The 25,098-nt window shown below is 44.8% G+C and overlaps 1 protein-coding gene across 4 annotated transcripts in view; it reads left to right on the top strand.

The window, feature by feature from the left end:
- LOC122559849 (SLIT-ROBO Rho GTPase-activating protein 1-like) overlaps positions 1 to 25,098 on the top strand; it is a 300,957-nt gene that overhangs the window by 228,508 nt on the left and 47,351 nt on the right. For 3 of the 4 annotated variants that reach the window (XM_043709965.1, XM_043709962.1, XM_043709963.1), the window contains exons 9-15: positions 3,179 to 3,376; positions 4,553 to 4,637; positions 6,520 to 6,547; positions 10,955 to 11,057; positions 13,467 to 13,527; positions 14,450 to 14,527; positions 17,619 to 17,753. In XM_043709965.1, the coding sequence (XP_043565900.1) occupies positions 3,179 to 3,376; positions 4,553 to 4,637; positions 6,520 to 6,547; positions 10,955 to 11,057; positions 13,467 to 13,527; positions 14,450 to 14,527; positions 17,619 to 17,753 (688 nt within the window). Of the gene's footprint in view, positions 1 to 3,178; positions 3,377 to 4,552; positions 4,638 to 6,519; positions 6,548 to 10,954; positions 11,058 to 11,749; positions 11,781 to 13,466; positions 13,528 to 14,449; positions 14,528 to 17,618; positions 17,754 to 25,098 lie in introns of all 4 variants that reach the window. The other variant, XM_043709964.1, reaches the window with a different exon arrangement.

The raw sequence follows: 25,098 nt of genomic DNA, 5'->3' as shown, positions 1-25,098 counted from the left end.
CTCCCTCTTTCTTTCTCCCTCCCTCTCTCTCTCTCTCGGTCTTTCTCTTTCTGTGGCCACACTGTAGTCACCACCCAATTCCTTTGATTAAAAATAAACTCCGAGGAATGCTTTCAGCATTGAGAATGGTGAGGACATAAAGCTGTCATGTTGCTCATGACTGCGTTGGCTTGGTTTCCTGTGCCTCGCCTTTGGAGCAGGAGGTGATAGATTCAGGCTCAGTGCCCGGGGACTCAGCTTGAGCTCCTCCCAGCAACAGCCCCTTCATCGTTTCCTGCGCTGTCGGGTGATAAATACAGGCCATTGCTGTTGCACCAGGACACAGTGAGCAATCTTCAAAAGTCAGGGTTTTGGAAAAGTCCCCTTCCTTGCCCCTCTACACCCAGCCCCCAAGCCATCTTAAGACTCGAGTTTAAATTGGATTGTTTCACAATCATACTCTAATCCAGCAGAGCATTATCCAGCATTTCAGAGATACGATTCCTCTAAGATTCACAGAATCCCGACAGTGTGGAAACAGGCCCTTCGGCCCAACAAGTCCAGACTGACCCTTTGAAGAATAACCCAACCAGACCCATCCCCCTACCTTATTACTCTACATTTACTCCTGACTAATGCCCCTAACCTACACATCCCTGAACACTATGGGCAATGTAGCATGGCCAATCCACCCTAACTTGCACATCTTTGGGCTGTGGCAAGAAACCAGAGCAAACACGGGAAGAATGTGCAAACTCCACTCAGGCAAACACCCAAGGGTCGGATTGATCCCATATCCCCTGTACTGTGAGGCAGCAGTGCTAACCACTGAACCACCATGGTTCATTCATGTGAACCAGTTCTAAGCGATAGATTCAAAGTGGTTCCTTGTGTTCTCTCAACTCATTGGTCGTGGAGAATCAAAATGGGTTCAATGCAGCTCTTTCCCCCTCAATGGCCCTTTCCTTGCATTCCTCCAACTTTTTTTCCCTTCAAGTGGCTATCCAATTCCTGTGATTAACCACAATGCAATATGCCTCCCATCCCACTGACTCAGTGCATTCCAGATCTTAACCATTTGTTGCATTAAAACCAAACTCCATCCTTCAGTTTTGTCTCTTCTTCTTTTTGGAAATTCCTTACATTTTTGACCTCTGCTTCATGAATCTTCATGAAAAATGGAAACATGTTTCTCTTTATCTACACTTTTTAGACCATTATGACATTGGATACTTCAATCACATTTCCTCTCAGTCTCTCCATTGTCAATGAGAACCATCAGAGCTTCTCCAACCTATCCTTGTAGCTGAACCCTAAGCCCCTTAACCCATTCTCATCAATCCTTTGTGTGGTCCTTCTCTCCCAAGCCTATGCATCCTTCCTCAATTCCTCCCAGAATTCCTTTCTGTCGTAGAGAAGAGATGGCAGACAATATAGTTCTCTCTTATTGGGTGGGTGACATACCCATCTTAGCAATTTTTCATTCATCGCCCTTCACAATCCAGTTAGTTTGAGAACTTGCATTCCATGTTCTAGGTGGACAGAATTTGCTGCCTTCTGTAAAGATTTGCCTTTCCAATTCATTTTTAATAATGAATAAATCAGATGACAAACTGGCTTCAGTATTTGTAAGATAAAGATGGGTGGGGTATCTTCAAATTGTCCATCAGATTTCCACAAATCTGCAAAACTGTAAATTCGACACAAATCTCTGTTTTCTCTAAATTATTACCCATATTAAACTGGAGGAATAAAAGCACATTTAATCTTCTATGAACTGGAAAAAACATTTGTTTGTGTCTCATCTAATTGTTTCTCCATCTGGCAAGCCCCACAATGATGTGCATGTTGACAGGTTTTTGTTTTGCTTTGTTGTCTGCCTTTTTAGATATTTTGTAATCAGTCATATTATTGCATACCCATGGACCTGGACCCAGGCCTCTGGGCTCAGAGGTAGGGACCCTGTCACTATCCCACAAGCATCATGGATGAGATAAGCAGGTAGCAGCTCGGCTCAACTGGGAGAAGACCCACCTCCCAGCCAGATCACCCCCTCCCCCCACCTGACTCCATCTGCCCCCTCCCCAATGTTCTTCAGGTTGAGGGTTTTCTCTGAGGTATTAACCCAAGACTCTCTCCACCCAACACCTTCCCAACTGTTCTTCAACTCCACTTCCACTCACATCTGTCGTTTGTGGGTGGGGCTAAAAACAATCTCTCATCTCATGGAGCCAAGTTCTCAAACTCCATACTACCCACTTTTGACCCTCGATTCACCGTGGTACCTCTATCTGTCCATCTTCTTCAGCCACTGCCTTCCCTCCATCATTTGATGCTGTTTTCCCCAGCCAGATTTTTTAAAAATTCATTCACAGGATGTGGGTGACACTGGCTGGGCCAGCATTTATTGCCTCTCCCTAAGTTGTCCTCGAGAAGTTGGTGAGAGCTGCCATCTTGAGCCAATGCAGTCCATGTGCTGTAGGTGGACCCACAATGCCAATAGGGAAGGAATTCTTCAATCAGTCCCCCTCAGTCTCCTCCCTCAAATCCAGAGTTGAAAGCTTATGGTGTCCATTCTTTGGGCGTTGCCACTAAGAACCTGTTGTCCCCTGTAAGGAGTTAAAGATGGTCTTCTACATTAAATATGTTGAATCTGACAAACCAAACCTCTGACCTAAAATATCCTGAGGCACTATATGTACCCCTTCCTGAATGAAGGGCTTATGCTCGAAACATCGACTCTCCTCGGATGCTGTCTGACTGGCTGTGCTTTGCCAGCACCACACTTTTCAACTATATATAGACAAATACTAATTGACTTACACAATTTGGCCCATCAAGCCTCCATTCAATAGGATTTTTGATGTTTGTCTTCCTCAAATTCACTTCCCCATCCTGTTTTTCCATTTTTTTCCAATTTCTTTAGTGTCCAAAATTGAATTTAATCTAGGAGATTCTAGTGCTTCACAGCCCTTTGAACAAAGAGATTTTCTCCTCCTCTCAGTCCAAAATGGCCCCACCCTTACCCCCAAGTGCCCTCTTGTTGTGACCTCTCTGGCCTGCGGAGACGCAACCTCTCAGTATCTCTCCTATTGAGCTCTCTTCTAGCAAGAATGACCCCTGCTGAAGTTGGGAGTCGAGCGCTTTGGGAGAGCTGAAGTGAAACGGCAGGATTGTAAGCTCTTCGAACTCTCTCTAGGTTAAAAAGACGATGGAAGCAACTCTGCAGACGATACAGGACATGGTGACTATTGAGGATTATGATGTCTCAGAGTGTTTCCAGCACAGCCGCTCAACAGAGTCTGTCAAATCCACGGTGTCCGAAACTTACCTGAGCAAGCCAAGCATTGCAAAGAGACGAGCCAATCAGCAAGAAACCGAGCAGTTCTATTTCATGGTGCGTATTCTTGCCTCTTGGGGCTGGGCAGCGCCAAAGTGGACTAGTTGCAGCTGTACAAAACTCTGCTGTTGCCACACTTGGAGTATTGTGTACAGTCCTGGCTGCCACACTATGGGAAGGATGTGGAAGCTTTGGAAAGTGTGCAGAGGAGATTTACCAGGATGTTGCCTGGTATGGAGGACGGTCTTATGAGGAAAGGCTGAGGGATTTGAGACTGTTTCATGAGAGTGAAGAAGATTCGGCACGGTGGCACAGTGGTTAGCACTGCTGCCTCACAGCGCCAGAGACCCGGGTTCAATTCCCGCCTCAGGTGGCTAACTGTGTGGAGTTTGCACGTTCTCCCCGTGTCTGCGTGGGTTTCCTCTGGGTGCTCCGGTTTCCTCCCACAGTCCAAAGATGTGCAGGTCAGGTGAATTGGCTATGCTAAATTGCCCGTAGTGTTAGGTAAGGGGTAAACGTATGGGTGGGTTGCGCTTCGGCGGGTCGGTGTGGACTTGTTGGGCCGAAGGGCCTGTTTCCACACTGTAAGTAATCTAAAGTAATCTAATCTAATCTAATTAAAAGGTGACTTAATAGAGACATATAAGATGATCAAAGGGTTAGATAGAGTGGACAGTGAGAGCCTTTTTCCTCAGATGGTGATGGCTAGCATGAGGGGACGTAGCTTTAAATTGAGGGGTGATAGAAATAGGTCAGAGATCAGAGGTAGTTTCTTTACTCAGAGAGTAGTGGAGGCGTGGAATGCCCTGCCTGCAACAGTAGTAGACTCTCCAATTTTAAGGGCATTTAAATGGTCATTGGATAAACATATCTTAAAAAATGTGTTGCTGGAAAAGCGCAGCAGGTCAGGCAGCATCAAAGGAACAGGAGAATCGACGTTTCGGGCATAAGCCCTTCTTCAGGTTTATGCCCGAAACGTCGATTCTCCTGTTCCTTTGATGCTGCCTGACCTGCTGCGCTTTTCCAGCAACACATTTTTAAGCTCTGATCTCCAGCATCTGTATTCCTCACTTTTTCCTATTGGATAAACATATGGATGATAATGGAATAGTGTAGGTTAGATGGGCTTCAGATTGGTTTCACAGGTTGACGCAACATCGAGGGCCGAAGAGCCTAAACTGCGCTGTAATGTTCTATGGTCTATGGTTTACACATTGTCTCTGTTCTCAACAGAAACTCAAAGAGTACCTCGAGGGGAGCAACCTCATCATGAAGCTGCAAGCTAAGCACGACGTGTTACACCGCACGCTGGGGGAGGGTAAGCTGCTGTGGTCTGGAGCTGCGGCGCTCTCTTGCTCGCACTCTCTCTTGCTCTCTCTCTCTCTCTCTGTCTCTCTCGTGCTCTTTCCTTTTATGCCGGTTGGAGTGGCATCAGCTCCCGGTGTCACCAGCATCGCAAAATGGCAAGATACGCCAAGTCCCAGTTTGTTGTTCTTCTTTAAAATGGGTCTTCCCAAAGTTGCATCCGGCATGGCTACACTGGGGCTGAATGGCCTCCCTCTGTGCCATAACACTGCTGTGATTCTGCAAGATGAAAATGAGGCCATTCAGCCCCCCAACTCCATTTGATTAGAACACATGCCAACCTCTCTTTCAACTCCGTTTACTGCTTCAACCTCCATTGCCCCTAGACAGGAGCTAGGTTTTAGTGAATACTTTAACCTAAACACTGCAGGGAGATCTCTCCCTTGAGTCTTCTTACATGCTCAAGCGATTGTTTGCTACAGTATTGGGACCAGCCTCACCAATACCCCTCTAAACCCAATTTAAAAGCAATTTTATACTTCCTTTAAATGCCTCTCAGCGTTTACGGCAGCTGGTTTTGTAAATGGTATTCACCCCAAAATCAAATTGTGTTGCTCTTTCTTAATAAAACAGAACTGAAAAGATATTTGCTCAGTGCTAGTTTCTCCTCCATTTAATTTGGAAAATGTAAAAGCCTCAATTGTTAGCTGCATTAGATTAAATTCTATTGATGAAATTGGACATATCGAAGCAGTGGGAGAGATGATCTGGTTTCGGTGAGATGTTGGCTGGCACATTTAATAATCTTCCATCCACATATACAAGAAGGTCTTTTTAATTCTCCTTTAAATAGCATTTTCTGCAACAGCCTGGGTTAGAGTCAGTGTGACAAGATATTCCAGGTGACCTGAGGCTGTGCCTCTGAAACAGTCAGAGGTCTGAATAGCCTGGGAAGTTGAAACCCCAAATGGGCAATTTCCAGGCTCCTGGAACCACCACCCCCCCCCCCCACCTCCAAGAGCCCCCAACTCAGAGTTAGAGTCGGAGACTTCAGGAGGGTTCTGCCTCACTTACCTTTAGTAGCTCACCAGGAAGCTTTAGAGGAAGCAAGACCTGCCCTCGCCCTCCTGGCAAACAGTTAAACTGGCATCAAACACGCCTCATATAATCCTCTGCCCACGTCCAAAGCCACTCAGACTGACTCCACTCCCCCCACTCCCCCTGCCAGGGGCTTGCACCAAATCCAACCGCCAACCCCCATCCCGATTCCCCAAGGTCACTCTCCGATGACTGGACCCACTCTGATCACTTCCACATTCCTCCCACCCCAATGACCCAATCCTTCACCCACCAGGCACCCTACCTAACTCCCTCACCCACTTGACACCCTTCCTGCCTCCTTCACTCATCTGGCACTCTACCTATTTTCCCCTCCCACATGGGATCCTACCCACCTAGCACCCTACCTACACCCCTCATCCACTTAGCATCCTACCTATGCCCCTCACCCATCTGGCACCCGACGTACTCCTATAGTGTGGGAGCTAACATTGGCAGGAGCTAGTGTGGTCCCAACATCAATGCAGTCTGCTCCCGGCTGTGTGGTTCGCTGGCCTGGCCTGGTCTGCTGCAGCAAGGAAGGCTGTCAGCACGGTGGGCCACGTGGGGATCACCTCCAAAGGTAAGAGTGTATCGTTTTGCCGGTCAGAGTTGGAAATCGGGTTTCCAATCCCAAACAGATGATCTCTCACGGGTCCACTTGTCAATGTTTCAAAGCCTGACTTTTTAATCTGCTGATTAGGACGCAAGGTCTGGGCCAGTCACTCTGTCCCTCAACAGCTTCCTGTATGTCCAACACAACTCCATAAACAAAGTCTCTTTCCTTGTTTCTTTAGGCCAGAAGAGTGACTTCATGACCACAAGGTAGGAAAAAGGTCACACTCATTTCTTTGGGGAACTTTAAAGCTGCCTGTTTGATCGCACCCGTAACTGTGTGTGCATCTCTCTGCACACGTGTTACTGTGTGATTGAGTGTTTTTTTTGTAATTGTCTGCATATTTGTGTCTCTGTGTGTGTGTGTGTCCATGTGTCAGTGTGCAAGCCTGTTTGTGTGTATTTTCATATGCCTGTGCATGCACATTCCTAGGTCTGTGCTTGCATGTGACCATGCAATAGTGTGTGTGTGTATGTGCATGTATCCATGTGTCTGTGTGTGCACGTGTGTCCATACGTGGCTGTGTGCGCTTGTTTTGTGCACCCGCATATGTATTCTCCTACACATGTATATTTGTGGGTGCATGTGTTGTATTGCACTCTGTCGAAACTGGGACTGGAGACCCTGGTATATTTCACATTTGCTGTATCTGTGTTGCTGAACCCATAATATAAACTGACTGGGTTTGCAAAAATGTTATGTTAGTGCTGTTGGCAACAGAACTTGAGATACATCATCTCATGACATTGGTGTTTTGCACTGGCTTTGCAGCTCGTTGTTCCAGTGATTTATAATTGTGCTGTAGGGCTGAAGGTGAATGCTCCAATCTTGCAGTTGTTGTAGGATATTCTGGTTTGTCCAGGCAGTATGGAAGTGGTGTGGTTTGAGAGAGACCATGTGAAACAGAACTGGCTGCCATTAGTGCCCATGTTCAACAATGCAATGTGTTTTAGATCATGTGAGAAACTCGGTGAGGGGTGAAGACGGGGCAGCAAAGGTTTTAATCCCTTGGTGATGGATGTGGGTCAAGAAGAGAGATTCCTGCTTGGAGGTGTTTTCTCACTCTGAATACTGTCAATGGGTTCAAACCAGATGAGAGGAGTCACATTCGCTAAGAAAGAAGGATGGGGTTAAGACCCTGGTGAAAAGCTGTTATGTGTCTTCCATCTGGAATCACCTTTTAGATATTTACCTGCTCACTTATAATTGGCCTCTTCTGGAGTACTGTGTCCAGTTTTGGTCACCCCGTTATAGGAAAGATATTGAGGAGAAAGTGAGGGCTGCAGATGCTGGAGATCAGAGCTGAAAAAGTGTCGCTGGAAAAGCGCAGCAGGTCAGGCAGCATCCAGGGAACAGGAGAATCGACGTTTCGGGCATAAGCCCTTCTTCAGGAATCCCGAAACGTCGATTCTCCTGTTCCTTTGATGCTGCCTGACCTGCTGTGCTTTTCCAGCAACACATTTTCAGTATAAGAAAGATATTATCAAGCTCGAGAGGGGTCAGAAGAGATGTTGCTGGAAATGGAGGGTTTGAGTTATAAGGAGAGGCTGGGAGGTTTCTTCACTGGAGCATGGGCGGTTGAGGGGTGACCTTATTGAGGTTTATAAAATTATGAGGAGTATAGATAAGGTGAATGGCAGGTGTCTTTTCTCTAGGGTGGGGGATTTCAAGGCTAGGGGTCATATTTTTAAGGATTTTGAAAAGACATGGGGGCAGTTTTGTTTTACAGAGTGGTCTGTGTGTGGAATGAACTTCCTGAGGAAGTGGTGGATTTGAATAGAGTTACAATGTTTAAAAGACATTTGGATAAGTACGTGAATAAGAAATGTTTGGAGGGATATGGGCTAAGCGCAGGCAGGTGGGACTAGTTTAGTTTGGGATTATGGTTGACATGGACTGGTTGCTTCGAAGGTCTGTTTCTGTGCTGTATGACTCTGACTCTGTAACTCTGGAGGAATCAGGAAAGGACAATAGGTACTAACACTGTGGTGTGGTTTCATCAATCAGTGAGCTTCAGTGTGCTTAGCTGCTCAGGTCACCTGCCAGAGACAGTCAATCTGAGGGAGCATCAAATGGAAATCCTCATTGAGAGAATTATTGTGGTTAAAAACTAAGGAATAGGATTGATTCTAATGCCTCTGCTGTGGTCTCTTGGTTGTCACCTTCTGACCTAAAAGACAAAGAACTGCAAATGCTGAAAACTGAAGCAGAAACAGACATTGCCGGAGAAGCTCGGTTGGTCTGGCAGTATATGTGGAGAGAGAAAGCAGAGTTAAAGTTTCGAGTCCGGCCGCCATTCTTTAAAACTGATAGGAAAAGGTGGTATTTATCATGATAATCAGGGGTGGGACGTGTGGAAGGAGTAAGAGGACAAGTGGAGACAGAGCCCAGAGAGAGAAGGACAGGGGGATGGTTGATTCTAAGCCGGGAAGGGAGAAAAGCTGATGATGGGGACAATGAGTGGGTGACAATGGGGTTGGCTTACTCCAACACTCCAGGGAAAACAGCCCCAGCCTGTTCAACCTCTCAGTATAGCTGAAATCCTCCAACCCTGGCAACATCCGCGTAAAAATTCCCTGAACCCTTTCAAGTTTCACAACATCCTTCCAGTAAGAAGGAGACCAGAATTGCACGCAATATTCCAAAACTGGCCTAACCAGCATCCTGTGCCGCTGCAATATGACTTCCCAACTCCTGTGCTCAATACTCTGACCAATAAAGAAAAACATACCAAACACCACCTTCACTATCCTATCTACCTGCAACTCTACTTTCAAGGAGCTATGAGCCTGCACTCCAAGGTCTAGTTATTCAGCAACACTCCCCAGGACCTTACCATTAAGTGTAAACGTCCTGTCCTGATTTGCCTTTCCAAAATGCAGCACATCACATTTATCTGAATTAAACTCCATCTGCCACTCCTCAGCCCATTGGCCCCTCTGATCAAGTAACCTTCTTCACTGTCCACTCCATCTCCAATTTTGGTGTCACCTGCAAACTTAATTACTACACCCCCTATGTTCCTAATTTATATAAATGACGAAAAGCAGTGGACTTAACACCAATCCTTATGACACAATAACTGGTCACAGGCCTCCAATCTGAAAAGCGACCCTCCACCCACCACCCTCTGTCTTCTACCTTCGATCCAATTCTGTATCCAAAAGGCTAGTTTTCCCTGTATTCCATGAGATCCAATCTTGCAAACCAGTCAACCTTGAGGAACCTTGTTGAACGCCTTACTGAAGATCATATAGATCACGTCCACCACTCTGCCCTCATCAGTCCTCTTTGTTACTTCTTAAAAAAATTCAAATCAAGGTTGTGAGACAACATTTCCCACATATGAAGCCATATTGACTCTCCCTAATCAGTCCTTCCCTTTCCAAATGCATGAAAATCGTGTCCCTCAGGATTCCCTCAAACAACTTGCCTTCCACCGATGTCAGGCTCACCGGTCTATAGTTCCCTCCTTTTCCTTACCACCCTTCTTAAACAGTGGCACCACGTTAGCCAACCTCCAGTCTTCCAGCGCCTCACCTGTGATTATCGATGATACAAATATCTCAGCAAGGGGCCCAGCAATCACTTCCCTAAGTCCCATAGAGTTCTAAGATACTGGGGATTTATCCACTTTTATGCGTTTTAAGACATCCAGCACAACCTTCTCTGTAATATGGACATTTTTCAAGATGCCACCATCTATTTCCCCACATTCTGTGGTTAAAACCATATATCTCGAGCTTGGATCTGTTGGGATTTTAATGATAAACAGCCCAATCGAAAGATTAGTTTATTTGTGCACAAAACCTGGGTGAAGTACAGGCAGTTCTGCTATAACGGGTCTTTCATTAACGTGAATTGACTGTAATGCGATTGGGTGAATAGGAAATACTGTTTTAAAATCGCGAACTGTTAAACTGCATGTTGGCTATAACGTGATTAGATCACCAATAACTTAAATGCTGTTTGTATTGCACAATTTTTGTATTGCACGAGGTTGCACGAGGTTGCAACTATTGTGTTCTGGAAGAACTGCCTGTAATGGGTTTAAGAGGCCGTACTGTTAATAGATTGTAGGTCAGTTAAATGTCAATACAAGATTGGGCTCACGTTGCAGTTCACTCGCTGGATTAGAATCCCTATGTCTTGCACAATGATGCTTTGAAAGCAAGGTCATTAGTGTATTGTCCCCAGTGTATCTCCCAATGATTGAAACTTTATCAGAAATGAAAACAGAAGTTGCTGGAAAAGCTCAGCAGATCCGGCAGCTTCTGTGAAGAGAAATCACAGTTAACGTTCCGGGTCCAGTGACCCTTCCTCAGAACCCAGACCCGAAATGTTAACGCTGATTTCTCTCCACAGGTGTTGCCAGACCTACTAAGCTTTGCCAGGAACCTCTGTTTTTGTTTCTGGTTTACAGCATACGCGGTTCTTTTGGTTTTGATTGAAACTGTATGTCTGTCCTTTTTCCTGGGATGCCTATGTTTTCTAACTTGCACAGGTAATGTCTGATGACGGCAGAATGTCGACGGTTTACGTTGCTCCCGGTGACACACCAAATTGACAGATACTTTTCTAAGTTGTTTTCAAACTCTGTTCCGTCCTCTCCTCAGGCCTCCAAATGTGCCCCCTAAACCTCAGAAAGCCAAGAAATCCAGGCCCCGATCAGAATATAATGCTAAGTTATTTAATGGGGATTTGGAAACGTTTGTCAAGGTACTGGCATCGAGTGTAATGGTGGTGGAGAAGCTTTACTTTAAACCTCAGCGGTCGGAACGTAATGGTGTGTTCCTCGAGTTAAATGTTCGAAGGACACTCTCACTCATTTTGCTGCCCTTGCCGTTGGGACATGAATGTTGTCTCTATAAATCCAGAATTGTGAGGGATTGCCATTACGTTCCGTTCTGTCCTGGGGCCCCCGGCTGTGCATCTGTTTTAGAACCTGCTTCCTCAAGTCAAGAATTGCAATGCTTTTCAATTGTGGAGAAATCACAGGGAGTTTGATTTAAACTCGATTTGCTGCTGTCCGCATTTCCCCCTTTGTCAATCACAAAATTGAGATGAATTTGAACTGCATACTTGGTGTTTTTAATGAGCTGGGCAAACTCCATAAGCAATGACATCCTTGACGTTGAGGAAAGCCCCTCTATATTCAAACCTGTTTTGACCACCTGCTTTGTCTTTAGCCAGAATATAATGGTTTGCTCCTCTTAGCTGAGTCAGCGGGAGCTAGTTTCTTTAAAGTTTCAAGCGGGTGCAAGAAAGTTGCCCCCCCCCGGAAGGAATTCCATTATATTCAAACCTCTGGCTGGGGGCCCTAGTCTGTGTCTTGCACCTTCACTGTATTTGCTGCTGCCTGTCTCACTATCTTCCTTTTCGCCCTCCTCTCTTACCACTGCTCCTATCAGAGGTCGAAGAAATTCTCACGCCAGAAACCAGGTATAGTGCCATTGTGAAGGGCTTGGCATATCTGCCTGGGTTAACATGCAGCGAATGAGCAAATTATAATCGAGAATGTTTGCATCAGTTTACTGAGACTCAAAGGGCACTCTAGTTAAAATACCGCGCAATTGAATTTTGTCACTTTTCCAAAGTCAGAGTCAAACTTCTTAAGTCAGGTACTATTGCATCAGATAAAGGCAAAATACTACGGATGGTGGAAATCTGAAAAGAGCATAGAGAGTGCTGGAGAAACTCAGCAGGTCTGGCATCATCTGTGGTGAGAGAAACAGAGTTAACGTTTCTTCTCCTGAAGACTCGTACCAGACACGAAACGTTAGCTTTGTCTCTGTCTCCACAGATATTGCCAGGACTATTGTGTCAAAATCTACTTCTGCCGAAGCTGATACTGATATCCAGAAGGCACTTATTCATTGGAGAAAGTCACTGCCAAGTTAACCAGAGTAAGACTGGTACTTCAAACTTCAAAATAGTTCCAGTGTTGCTTCAGAACTGAACCCAGAGGATGTTTTGCCATTCTCCCAGCTCCATTCTAGTTTCATAAACTTCTTAGGAGAAGAGTATCGGCATAGCAACAGCTTCTTAAAGAAAAGCAATAATTCCACAGCTGCTGTTAAGATAAAAACACAAAACCCTGGAAAGCACTCGACAGGTCAGGTAGCTTGCTTGGGGAGAGAAACTAGGTTATCAGCTTCAGATCAAACCCACCTCCCACCTCTCCCTTTGTTAATTACATTTCACAAAGTGGGAATGGTGGATTGGTGCTGAGTGAGCAGAGAGGAATTTAAAGTTGCCTCAATCATTGGACTCTTGCAAACATTCAACTTCTCCACAGTTTAATTTTCCTACTTGCATTTCTTCTTTTATTAACAAGGCTTCTAACTCAAATTTCTGTGAGTCAAGTCAAATAAAAAGAATGTCTGTTATCTCATGCATGATCAGGATGATCAGCCATGATCATATTGAATGGTGGTGCAGGCTCGAAGGGCAGAATGGCCTACTCCTGCACCTATTGTCTATTATCATGCTTTTTCTGATTACAAGTGCGTGAAGTGTAACCTCTTATGAAGCCGAAGTCCAAGGATATAATGCCATCAAGAAGATTGAGGCCCCACGTTATATTTTAACCATTGTCATTTGTTTGTCATTTAGTTCACCAAGGCATGATTTATCATTTTCCTTCCTTTTTGTTCCATCTTGTCCGATGTTAAATGTCATTCTCCTCTCGCCGTGAGAATGGCCACTTTGAGACCTGGAGTCTTTGCTGTATTGAGCCCTGTGCCAGTCCTGCAGGAGCACCGTTTGGGCTGGCAGCCACTGTGCCACCCTTCCTTCGGTGATCCGGTCCAGATCGAGAATCTGCCAAGCAGGTGGGCACGTGCCCCACACACCCTGTTGGTGGGTGCCCAGGCCTGGGTATCACAGCTGATTCTGTGAATGGGATTCTTTTCATGGCCAAATGCAATGGAGCCTTCCGCTGTGCAGAGGTGCAGTGATTGTAGATGTTGCCCACCCAGTATCATGAACCTACCTCAGAAATGAGAAATCAGTCTAGTCCGTCTGATGGTTAAAGACGTGTAGACAGCAGACACTCTTTGTATTTGTGCTCTGATCAGACGTGACCTCTACAGATAATTGCAATCTCCTTCAAATTTCCTTTTCCAGGACTCTGGACAAGCCATTCCCCTAATTGTGGAAAGTTGCGTGCGATTTATCAACTTATATGGTATGTTCCTGTTAAGGTCTTCTTGCCTACATTAAGACATTCTTTCCCTGGAATGGAGGCAATGAGGGTTCACTAGGACAGTCCCGAGGATGAGAGGGTGGTCCTTTCAGGGGAGATTGACTAGACCTATATTCTCTGGAGTTTAGAAGAATTAAAGGTGATTGAATTGAACCCTTTGAAGGAGTTTTTTGACACGGTAGAGGCTGAGAAAATGTTTCCCTGGCCGAGAGACTGGGAACCAGAAGCACAGCCTCCTGGTCAGCCATTTGAGACCGAGATCAGGAATGATATCAGAATTCAAATCATGGTGAATCTTTGGAGTTCTGTAGAGCAGAATGTATGTTCAAACATCAGATGGATACATTTTTTGGGATGGAAAGCATTAGAGAATATGTAATGGGGAGAAGGAGCTGAGATGTATGCCAGCTAGTGTTTTTTAATTTGTTCATGGGGTGTGGGCATCTCTGGCTGAGCTAACATTTATTGCCCGTCCCTAATTGCCCCGGAGTAGTTGGTGGTAAGCTGCCTTCTTGAACCGCTGCAGACCATGTATATGCGGGTTTACCCATGATGCCATGAGAGAAGGAGTTCCTCAATTTTGACCCAGCCACACTAAAGAGACGGTGTTGTATTTCCAAGTCAAGACGAGGTATAATTTGGAGGGCAACTTGCAAGTGGTGCATTTACCGCCTTTGTCCTCCTCAACGATAAAGGTCATGGTCAGAGGAGGTTTGTTGAACAGCAGAGGAACCAAACAGTCCAGCCCAGCTCCTGTCTCACATGTTAAGTTGTTCCCTTGGTATCTGACACTGTGCCCACTAGGTTGTCACTGCTATTTTTTATTTAACCAACATGTTGACATTTGACCAATTGCCACGAATCGGGCACATTCTCACATCTCTCTTCCCCACACTGTCTCCAGGTCTTCAGCATCAGGGGATCTTCCGAGTTCCTGGATCACAGGCTGAAGTCAATGATATTAAAAATTCATTTGAGCGAGGTGAGTAATTGCAAAGGCAATGCTGGAATAACTAAGCATCCGTATCCCATTCAGCAGCGGCACATTTATTCTGGCCTTGCAAAACGTGACAGCCTGCTGATAAGAAATGTCTCCAGCCCGTGATGCTTTAGAAAGATAATTGCTTTTGTAATGACTCCTGCGCCTGGGAATAGTTTGCCAACTTGATTAATGTGGCTAGTAACTCAGTGCTTGAATTTTTAAGGATCCTTTCTCATTTTGACGAGTTGTGGTGGTGGGGGGAGGGTGATGTACCTTTGCAAAGCACAGTGCTCTAAATTTCTCAGTCATATGTGGCATCAGACACTACTTGCTGTCAGTGAGGCAGTGTTCAATCTGTAGTTTTTGAATTAATGCCGACTTTCCTTGAAGACCAAACACTAATCGGGTGCAATTTATGAATCGAGAGAGGGGCTGGGTCATTATAAGCTGATCCACCCTGGATTGGATCACTCAATCACCCACTTTATACTCCACCGAGTTTCCCACCTACAACTTTAGGTTACAATTTAAACTAGGTGTGTTGCCATTAGAGTCTGAGAGAAAGAATCATTGAATTCCTTCAGTTTGGAAGCAGGCCATTCAGCCCATTGAGTCCACACCGACCCTCCAAAGAGCATCCACCCAGACCCCACCCCCTACTCTATCCCTGGAACCCTGTATTTCCTATGGCTAATCCACCTAGACACCATGGCCAATCCACCTGACCTGCACATCTTCGGACTGTGGGAAGAAACCGGAGCACCCAGAGGAAACCCACACAGACACGGGGAGAATGTGCAAACTCCACACAGACAGTCGCCTGAGAGTGGAATTGAACCCGGGTCCCTGCTGCTGTGAGACAACAGTACTAACCACTGTCATCAACAGATTCCTTCACTGTTTTGAAATTGGACCGTGTTAGATCACTTAGAGAGATTTAAAATACATACTCTCATCATTATTGTTATACTATGAGGGAGTTAATAATTCCCCTACTCCACCAGTGATACCACTTGTGTAAAAGATTTGATTCAGTCACGAAAATTGTTTCCCTTTTGTAACATTATCCAGAATAAAAGAGATGTTCTCCAGGTTTCTTTAATGAATGCAAAAATAGTCTGGTTATTATAAACAAAACTCATTTCTCAAAACAAAGAGTGGCAAAACTAGTTAATACCTGAGCTATAGTCTGACACTAGAATTATATCTTCTATTGATCACAACACAAGCACATTCTCACAACATAAAAGACAACAAACTCTGCAAAGATGCTATTTTGAATAAAAACAAAATACAAATGCCCTTATGGTTCAATGGTCTGAAAACAGGTAGAATTTGTCAGTCTGCCGAGTTTCTTATTAATGAAATCAAATTGCTGGAAGCCGTAAACTGATGGAAGCTCTTTAAATTGAGCTTTGCTTTGGATGGCTTTTAAAGACTGTATCATTTTTTATTTTTCTGTCATTTTGATTGACGGAAATGGGAAAAGTGCTGTTTTAAAAAGCAAGGATTGTGGAAGGATTGCAGGTGACATGGCGATCATTTTAAATAGCGTAAACCAGTGACCCTGTAATTTCTACAAACAAATGAAAGTATATAGAAGAGAAGAATCGATGAACAGCATATCCTTACAGAACGAAAGGACCATCTCAGCAGACCCTTTGGGCAGGGAGCATTGAGCTGCCTTCCCAGTTTTTCCCTCCCTCCATAGCACCAATGTTTTTGTATCTGTCTCTGGCTGTCCATATGTGTGTCTGGAAAAGGAGTTTATAAGGGTGTTGAAGTTTAAACTAATAGAGTTATATACAGACAGGTTCTACATTGTTTACCTTTATCTAAATGTCTATTTATTTGAAATAAATAATAATTCCTGTTACATTCAGAAACCTGCTCTGGTTCTGAAAATCAGGTAAATTGCATACTTATCAGAATCTTTGACATGAGTCCAGACTCTTGATTTCCCGCACCATACCCCAGTGGGCAAAACCCACCACTTCCAAGTCTCCAGAAAATGGTCACTCAGGATTTACAAGGCAGACAAAATACTGAGATGTAGAAATTTAATCAGGTTCCCAATTACTGAAACCCAAGAATGGGGAAAGGGAAAGTTGCAGCTATTTTACTGTAAGCTTTTGTGGTTCTCTCCCTTCTCACTCACTCGGTTTCAAAAACAGAAACCAAGATCAGAAAGGGTTGCTAGGTAACCATCAGCACTAGGACCCCAAAGCTAGATTTTCTAGCGATTAATTATAAATTATAAATTCCATCTCGAATCTTCCTAAAAGCTTTGCTAGGCTGTTTTTCCAAAGTCACTTGACTTCCTGTAATTTGGTAGGTGAATCACGACCCGTTTAAACTATTGACATTATTCCTTTCTTAGTTCAGAAGTTTAATATTATCCTGTTTTTCAACAGTTTCCACATTATTGCCTTTATCCTAATGGATGTGCTTTAATTGGAGGGTTTGTATATATTAACCCTGAGCAGGCTGAGTACATTGGACACTCAATAGTTTATGAAATGTTGTATCACGTAGTTAAGCCCCAAAAGGTTTCTGGTTTGATCAACCCATCCATAAAGCTGCTGGTAAAGCCCATTTAGACAGACAGATATTTCGAGAGTATGTTAGCAATTATTGTTATCTTGCAAGGTTTCAGTAGTGAGTGATTGTCTAATTTAGTCCAGTCTCTGAAAAGGAACATATGGCAGTATTTTGCTTCTTGTGCCAGGGCATTTGACAGACTGACAGTTTTATTACAAATGTTATGAAATAAATCCTTGCATTCAGAAAGTGCTTTCTCATATCCTCATTTTATGTCCAGTGATTTTTATTTTTCACGTTGTATCAGCTGTTAGCAAACATGACAGCCAATCTACACAGCAAGTTACAATGAGTAAGTGTATGCCCGTTAGCTCTGGACTGTGGAGGAACAATGTGACATCAGGAGAACTATCTGCTCTCCTTTAAATGTTTTTGTGGATTCTTTAACAGAATCATGACCACATCTTGGATTATATCAAAGGATTGTGCATGGCCTTTTGTCACTCAGCTAATATTGCTTGTACTGATGTTTCTGTTTGTTCTGAAATAGGTGAAGATCCTTTAGCTGATGATCAGGATAACCATGACATTAACTCAGTCGCAGGAGTTCTGAAGCTCTACTTCAGAGGTTTGGAAAACCCACTCTTTCCTAGGGAAAGATTTAACGAGCTCATTCCTTGTGTCCGTAAGTATTTGTTCACAGTCATCACCCTCTCCATCTCTATCACATTCACCCTCTGCCATCCTTGCTCGGTTTGTCTACCTTTCTCTTTTTTTCACACTTGTCCCTTCACACACTCTCTCTCTCCCTCCCTCTGTTCCCCTCCTACTCTCTCTCAAGTCCTCTGTACTCCTTGTGCACTCTCTCCTTTCTCTCAACCTTACCCCCCTTCTCTGTCCTCTCTCTCACTCTCCAAAATACTCAGTCACTCTGTCTCCCTTGTGCACTCGCTGTCTTGCTTTTGGCTCTTCATGCTTTCGTGCTCTCCTGTCTCTTATGTTCTGTCTCTTGCAGTTTCTCTCCATCTCTCTTACATCGTCTATCCCCTCATGTACACACTTTTGAGTAATATCTCTCTTGAGCACTGTCATTCTCTCCCTCTATTGTGCAGCCAGCTCTCTCTCTTGTGCGAATGTGTGCAACCATGTCGTGTGCAGTCCATGTCTCTCTCTCTCTCTCTTCCTCTCTCTCTCTCCCTTTCTTTCTCTCTCTCTCTCTCTTCCCCCGCCCCCCCCCCCCCTTCACACTCTGTCTCACACGTGCTTTCTTTTTCTCTCTATCTGTCCCATTCCAAAAAACCTGAATTTGTATTAAAAGTTTTTCTTTCATTCCATCCCTGCTTGGTTACTTGAGTATTTCGAATTTTGTTTTTATTTGAAGAATTTGGCTCACACTATATAAGTATGCAGTTCCTTTGACGGTGTTAGTGATGTGGGATGTGCAGCCCACAAAAATCTGAGAGCCCTGTTAAGATTTTTTTCTTTTTAAAAAAAATGAAAATGAGAAAAACAACTTGCATTTTATGAAGCTTTACCATCTCCTCAGTACAGCTCAGAGTAATTTTACAACCACTGCATCATTTTAAATGAGTGATTCCCTGATATCTAAGTAAACATGCTGGCAGCATCCAAGGAGCAGGAGAATCGACGTTTCGGGCATAAGCCCTTCTTCAGGAATCTGTAGAGGGACGAAGAGAGCTTCTTTAAGGAAGGCATCCTTGCAAGTAGATTAAAATCAACTAGGAGAAAGTGAGGACTGCAGATGCTGGAGAAAACGTGTTGCTGGAAAAGCGCAGCAGGTCAGGCAGCATCCAAGGAGCAGGAGAATCGACGTTTCGGCCTTAAGCCCTTCTTCAGGAATCCGGCTTATGCCCGAAACGTCGATTCTCCTGCTCCTTGGATGCTGCCTGACCTGCTGCGCTTTTCCAGCAACACATTTTTCAGCTCTGATCTCCAGCATCTGCAGTCCTCACTTTCTCCTGGACAGATTGAAAGGAAATGAATGCAGATGTTATTGTTTCAGCCTCGTTGCGAGGAGGAATCAACTTTTGAGATCTTTCTGCACAAGATTGTTCAGCCAGAGGCTGGATAATCTCTGGTTGTTTGCTTTGGATAGAGAAGGTTGAGGGAGCAACTTGATAGAGGTGTACAAGATTGTGAGATATGGACAGGGTGAATAGAAATCAACTGTTCTCAATAGTCAAAGGGTCAAGAACAAGGGGGTATAATTTTAAAATGAAAGGGCATGTGAGGAAAAATACTTTCACTCAAAGGGTGCTGGAGGGTCTGAAGTGCACTGCCTGGGGAGGTAGTGGAGGTGTGAAACCTCAAAAATGACTTGAATGAGCACTTGAGCTCATTCCTGTTGAAGGGCTCTTGCCTGAAATTCGACTCTCCTGCTCCTCGGATGCTGTTTGACCTGCTGTGCTTTTCCAGCACCACACTCTTGACTGTAGCATCTGCGGTCCTCACTCTCTCCCACTTGAAATGTCATGACATTCAATGCCAAGGACCTCGTGTAAGAAAGTGGGACTAGTGGGCGGCACAGTGGTTAGCACTGCTGCCTCACAGCGCCAGGGTCCCAGGTTCGATTCCAGCCTTGGGTCACTGTCTGTGTGGAGTTTGCACATTCTCCCCGTGTCTGCATGGGTTTCCTCCGGGTGCTCCGGTTTCCTCCCACAGTCCAAAGATGTGCCGGTCTGGTGAATTGGCCATGCTAAATTACCCATAGTGTTAGGTCAATTAGTCAGAGGGAAATGGGTCTGTGTGGGTTACTCTTCAGAGGGTTGGTGTGGACTGCTTGGGCCGAAGGGTCTGTTTCCACACTGTAGGGAATCTAATCTAATCTAGTGTAGGTAGGAGTATATTTTTGGCCGTCCAGAAGTGATGGGTGGAAGAATCTGTTCTGTTTGATTTAATGATTGTATACTACAGAGGGAGCACAGTAGATTTAGAATCATGGAATCCCTACAGTGCAAGAAGAGGTCATTTGGCCCATCAGGCCGGAACCGAACCTCCGAAGAGCATCTCGCCCAGACCCATACCCCTGGCTTATCCCTGTAGCCCCACATTTCTTATGGCTAGCCCACCCAACCTGCACATCCCTGGGCACCAGAATAATACCGGGGATGATCAGTTATATGGTGAGGCTGGAGGCACTGGGACTGGTTAAGAAGAGATTTAATAAAAGTTTTTAATTCTGCAAGGGTTTTTGATGGAATAAATGAGAGGAACCTGTGTACATTTGGAAGTTCAGAAGGCAGTTAACAATAATGATGGTGTGAGACTGGAGTCACATGTATTCCATACGATGTAGTGGACCAATTGAAGCTTTACTAGAACCCAGGAGCTTCATACTTTCTATTTCCAGATTGAAAAACACAAACAAGAACTCTCCGAACTCCCATGATCTGATTTTAAATTCTGATCTCTTGATTTTTAGTGTAAGTTGCTGGATCACGAATTGAGTGCTGAAGCCACTGCTTAATGACATCCTTCAATAAACTTCAGTTTATTTTTTTTGTGCTGTGCATGGAACACTCAAAGCAGTTCCACAAACATCCACTTCCTCAACCACCAGCACTCAGTAGTAGCAGTGCATACCATCTACAAGATGCACTACAGAAATTCACCAAAGATCCTTGGGCAGCACCTTCCAAATCCACAACCACTTCCATCTGGATGGTACAAGGGCAATAGATACATGGGAGCACCACCCACCTGCAAGTTCCCTTCCAAACCACTCATCCTGACTTGGAAACATATCTTCACTGTTGCTGGGTCAAAATTCCCTCCCTAAGGCCATTGTGGGTCTACCTACAGCACAAGGACTGCAGTGATTTTTTAAAAAAATCAGCCCACCACTGCCTTCTCAAGGGCAACTTGGAGGATGGGGGTCAATAAACACCAGCCTCGCTAGCAGTGCTCACATCCCATGAATAAATTTAGAAAAATCATTGGAGACTCAGAGCTCCTGTGTATGAAAAGGTACCCGGAAGATCCCAGGTTTCCTTAGAGATTCCTGGAATACCAGAGGATTCTCTGTCACGGCTGCGAATAAACGAGGGGTAAAGGTTACACTGACCAACTTCATAAACAATAGAGCTATAATCCGTCCAGGATGGAGTATTGAAACCAAAAAAGAGAAAATGCTGGAAAATCTCAGCAAGTCTGGCAGCATCTGTAAGGAGAGAAAAGAGCTGACGTTTTGAGTCTATCTGACCCTTCGTTAAAGCTTTGACAAAGGCTCAATTAGACTTGAAACGTCAGCTCTTTTCTCTCCTTACAGATGCTGCCAGCCTTGCTGAGATTTTCCAGCATTTTCTCTCTTGGTTTCAGATTCCAGCATCCGCAGTAATTTGCTTTTATCCAGGATGGAGTATTGCCCCAGTTGATGTAAAACACTGCAATGAATAGACCAGTTTCTGAAGAACTAAGCATTGTGGGTAATGTAGCTACAATCATTGATTATTTGTCATGAATATTAACATGTCAGGCAATGGATGGTTCCAGTGTGGGGGTGCTGCATGGTATTTTAAGTGATAGTTATTTTAAAGGGAGATGGTGAAAAATGATTTTCTGCAATCCAAGAACAAGGAGCTTTTTTTGTAAAATATCCATCCACCTAGGAATGAAACCTTATGAGCATACATTTGAAATGGGAGCAGAAGTAGACCATTTGGCCCCTGAAGGGTGCTATTCCATTTGATGAGGACATCAATGATATAAATTCTAAATTTCCATGGGTCTCAAATAGTTTAGGTTCCCGACAGTGTAGAAACAGACCCTTTGGCCCAACACATCCATGCCGACGTGGCAAAGGGTAACCCACCCAGACTTATTCCCCTCTGACTAATACACCTAACACTACGGGCAATTTAGCATGGCCAATTCACCTAACCTGCACATCTTTGGACTATGGGAGGAAACCGGAGCAAACCCACGCAGACGCAGGGAGAATGTGCAAACTCCACACAGACAGTCACACGAAGCTGAAATCGAACCTGGGACCCTGGTGCTGTGAGGCCGAAGTACTAGCCACTGTGCTATCCCATTTGATTTCCTTGCCTCAGCCGAATCCATCCATTGCCACCTTGAACGTATTCATTACCCCACTTCCGTTCCCTTCTTGGGCAGAGAGTATCATAAGTTATCCAACCCTCAGAGAAATAATTCTCTTCTCATCTGCCTTAAAAGGGAGATGCCTAATGTTTAAACAGTATCTCTTCCCCCACCCCCTGCCAAAGGTTTTGACTCATTTATAAGAGGAAACATATTTTCCATATCCACCTTGTCAACTCCATTCAGGATCATCGACACATCAGTAAAGACCCCCTCACTCTTTTAAGCTCCAGTGTCAGGAAGGCCTCACACACAAATTATGGTGGGAATTGACACTCTTAAAAAGTGAAGCCAAATGAAATCTTAAGACTGAGGTTGGTAGATGTTTGTTCAACAAGAGATTCAAATAGCATGCAGCAATGGTGGAAAAATGTAAGTGAGAGAGAGATTCCAGAATCTCATTGAATCACAGAACAGGCTTGAAGGGCTGAACAGCCTCCTCATGCTCCTACATTTTTAAGTAAGGATTTGCTACTTTGTAAAATCTGTGTACCTCATGAGAGAAAACCATCCCTCAGTCATTGATTAACTGTCCGAATGAGTCTTCACAAGCAGTAATTCGCCAGATTGTATTCCTTGTTAAATGGGATCCTTGTGGATTTGTGCACCATTGAAATTGATAGCATCTGGTCAAAAGGTTTTAATGTTAGAACTGCTGCATTCTGCATCATTCTGAACAGTGTCTTGCAAGAACCAGTTGTGAATGTTTTTGTAAGTTACCCAGAGAGTGAGAATTGTTGCTTGTTTGAAAAGTGCTCAGAAAGCGCTAATTGGCATGTTTCTCCTGAAGACACATAGAAATGGGAGGCACATCTCTCTTCAAAGTATACACATGTTAGACTGGTGTTTCTGTGCAAATTCTTCAAATGAAACTGATGAATAGCAATCAAGCATCTCACAGCCGCTGGGGCAGCATGGTGGCTCCATGGTTATCACTGCTGCCTCACTGCACCAAGAACCCAGGTTCGATTCCACCCTCAGGTGACTGTTTGTGTGGAGTTTGCACTTTCTTCCCATGTCTGCGTGGGTTTTCTCCCACAGTCCTAAGATGTGCCGGGTAGGTGGATTGGCCATGCGGAGTGCAGGGTTACAGGGATGGGGTAGAGGAGTGGTTCTGGATGGAATGTCTTCGGAGGGTCAGTGCAGACTCAATGGGCCGAATGGCCTGCTTCCACACTGTAGGGATTCTATAAATTTGTAAAATCCTAAGACAAAGAGTTTAACAAGAACATGTTTAAACACACCGTTGTGTTTAACTACAAGTTGGACTGGCTTGTAGAGTTCTTTCCCTCTCATTTTGAATACCTTTATGGCTTGACAAATGCTTTCTCACTAAGTGCAACAAGTTTGAGGCTTCCCAAATAGGAATGTTTACATTTACAAGACTCAACACAGACTGCTGTGCTGGAACAGCACTGAGTATATGACTTTTGGAGTAAAGAATTAATTTTTTCCATCTTTCATGTTTTGTTTGAGGAATGTAAGGCACAGATGCATACACACAGACCTCCCTTTCTCACCATTGCTCATGGGGTTATGTCCATAATCAGTGTTCCCTCCGGCAACCTTCCACTAGTTCAGCCAGGTATCCGAATCATCCTGGGAAGAGAAGGTGAACCTATAAGCAGAGCTGGAGTAGAAATAGAAAGGAAAAATACTGCAGATGCTGGAAATCTCAACGAAGGGGGGACGAAAGCTAGAAACTTTCAACAAGTCAGGTAGCACAGAAAGAAACCGATGACTGGAAATGTTAACTTGCATCAGAAGTCAAGTTATGCCTGAGTTTTGCCAACTTGTTCTGCTCTTGTTTGAGGTGCATCGGCTTTTCATACAAACCACAGAGAATGGTGAGAGGTGATCTAATCAGAGTAGAATTTTGAGTAGCGCTTAGAGTCATAGAGGTGTACAGCATGGAAACAGACCTTTCGGTCCAACCCATCCATGCCGACCAGATATCCCAACCCAATCTAGTCCCACCTGCCAGCTCCCGGCCCATATCCCTCCAAACCCTTCCTATTCATATACCCATCCAAATGCCTCTTAAATGTTGCAATTGTAGCAGCCTCCACCACTTCCTCTGGCAGCTCATTCCATACACGTACCACCCTCTGTGTGAAAAAGTTGTCCCTTAGGTATCTTTTATATCTTTCCCCTCTCACCCGAAACCTATGCCCTCTAATTCTGGACTCCCTGACCCCGGGGAAATGACTTTGCCTATTTATCCTATCCATGCCCCTCATAATTTTGTAAACCTCTATAAGGTCACCCCTTAGCCTTCGATGCTCCAGGGAAAACAGCCCCAGCGTGTTCAGCATCTCCTTATAGCTCACATCCTCCAACCCTGGCAACATCCTTGTAAATCTTTTCTAAACCCTTTCAAGTTTCACAACATCTTTCCGCTAGGAAGGAGACCAGAATTGGGCGGCACGGTGGCACAGTGGTTAGCACTGCTGCCTCACAGCGCCAGAGACCCGGGTTCAATTCCCGCCTCAGGCGACTGACTGTGTGGAGTTTGCACGTTCTCCCCGTGTCTGCGTGGGTTTCCTCCGGGTGCTCCGGTTTCCTCCCACCATCACAAAGATGTGCAGGGTCAGGTGAATTGGCCATACTAAATTGCCCATAGTGTTAGGTAAGGGGTAAATGTAGGGGTATGGGTGGGTTTCGCTTCGGCGGGGGGTAAATGTAGGGGTATGGGTGGGTTTCGCTTCGGCGGGGGGTAAATGTAGGGGTATGGGTGGGTTTCGCTTCGGCGGGGGGTAAATGTAGGGGTATGGGTGGGTTTCGCTTCGGCGGGGGGTAAATGTAGGGGTATGGGTGGGTTTCGCTTCGGCGGGGGGTAAATGTAGGGGTATGGGTGGGTTTCGCTTCGGCGGGTCGGTGTGGACTTGTTGGGCCGAAGGGCCTGTTTC

The sequence above is a fragment of the Chiloscyllium plagiosum genome, chromosome 19, assembly GCF_004010195.1.
Source record: "Chiloscyllium plagiosum isolate BGI_BamShark_2017 chromosome 19, ASM401019v2, whole genome shotgun sequence".
In the NCBI taxonomy this organism is placed as follows: domain Eukaryota; kingdom Metazoa; phylum Chordata; class Chondrichthyes; order Orectolobiformes; family Hemiscylliidae; genus Chiloscyllium; species Chiloscyllium plagiosum.
Note: the sequence above shows the minus strand (reverse complement) of the source record. Positions and strands in the feature narration are given on the sequence as shown.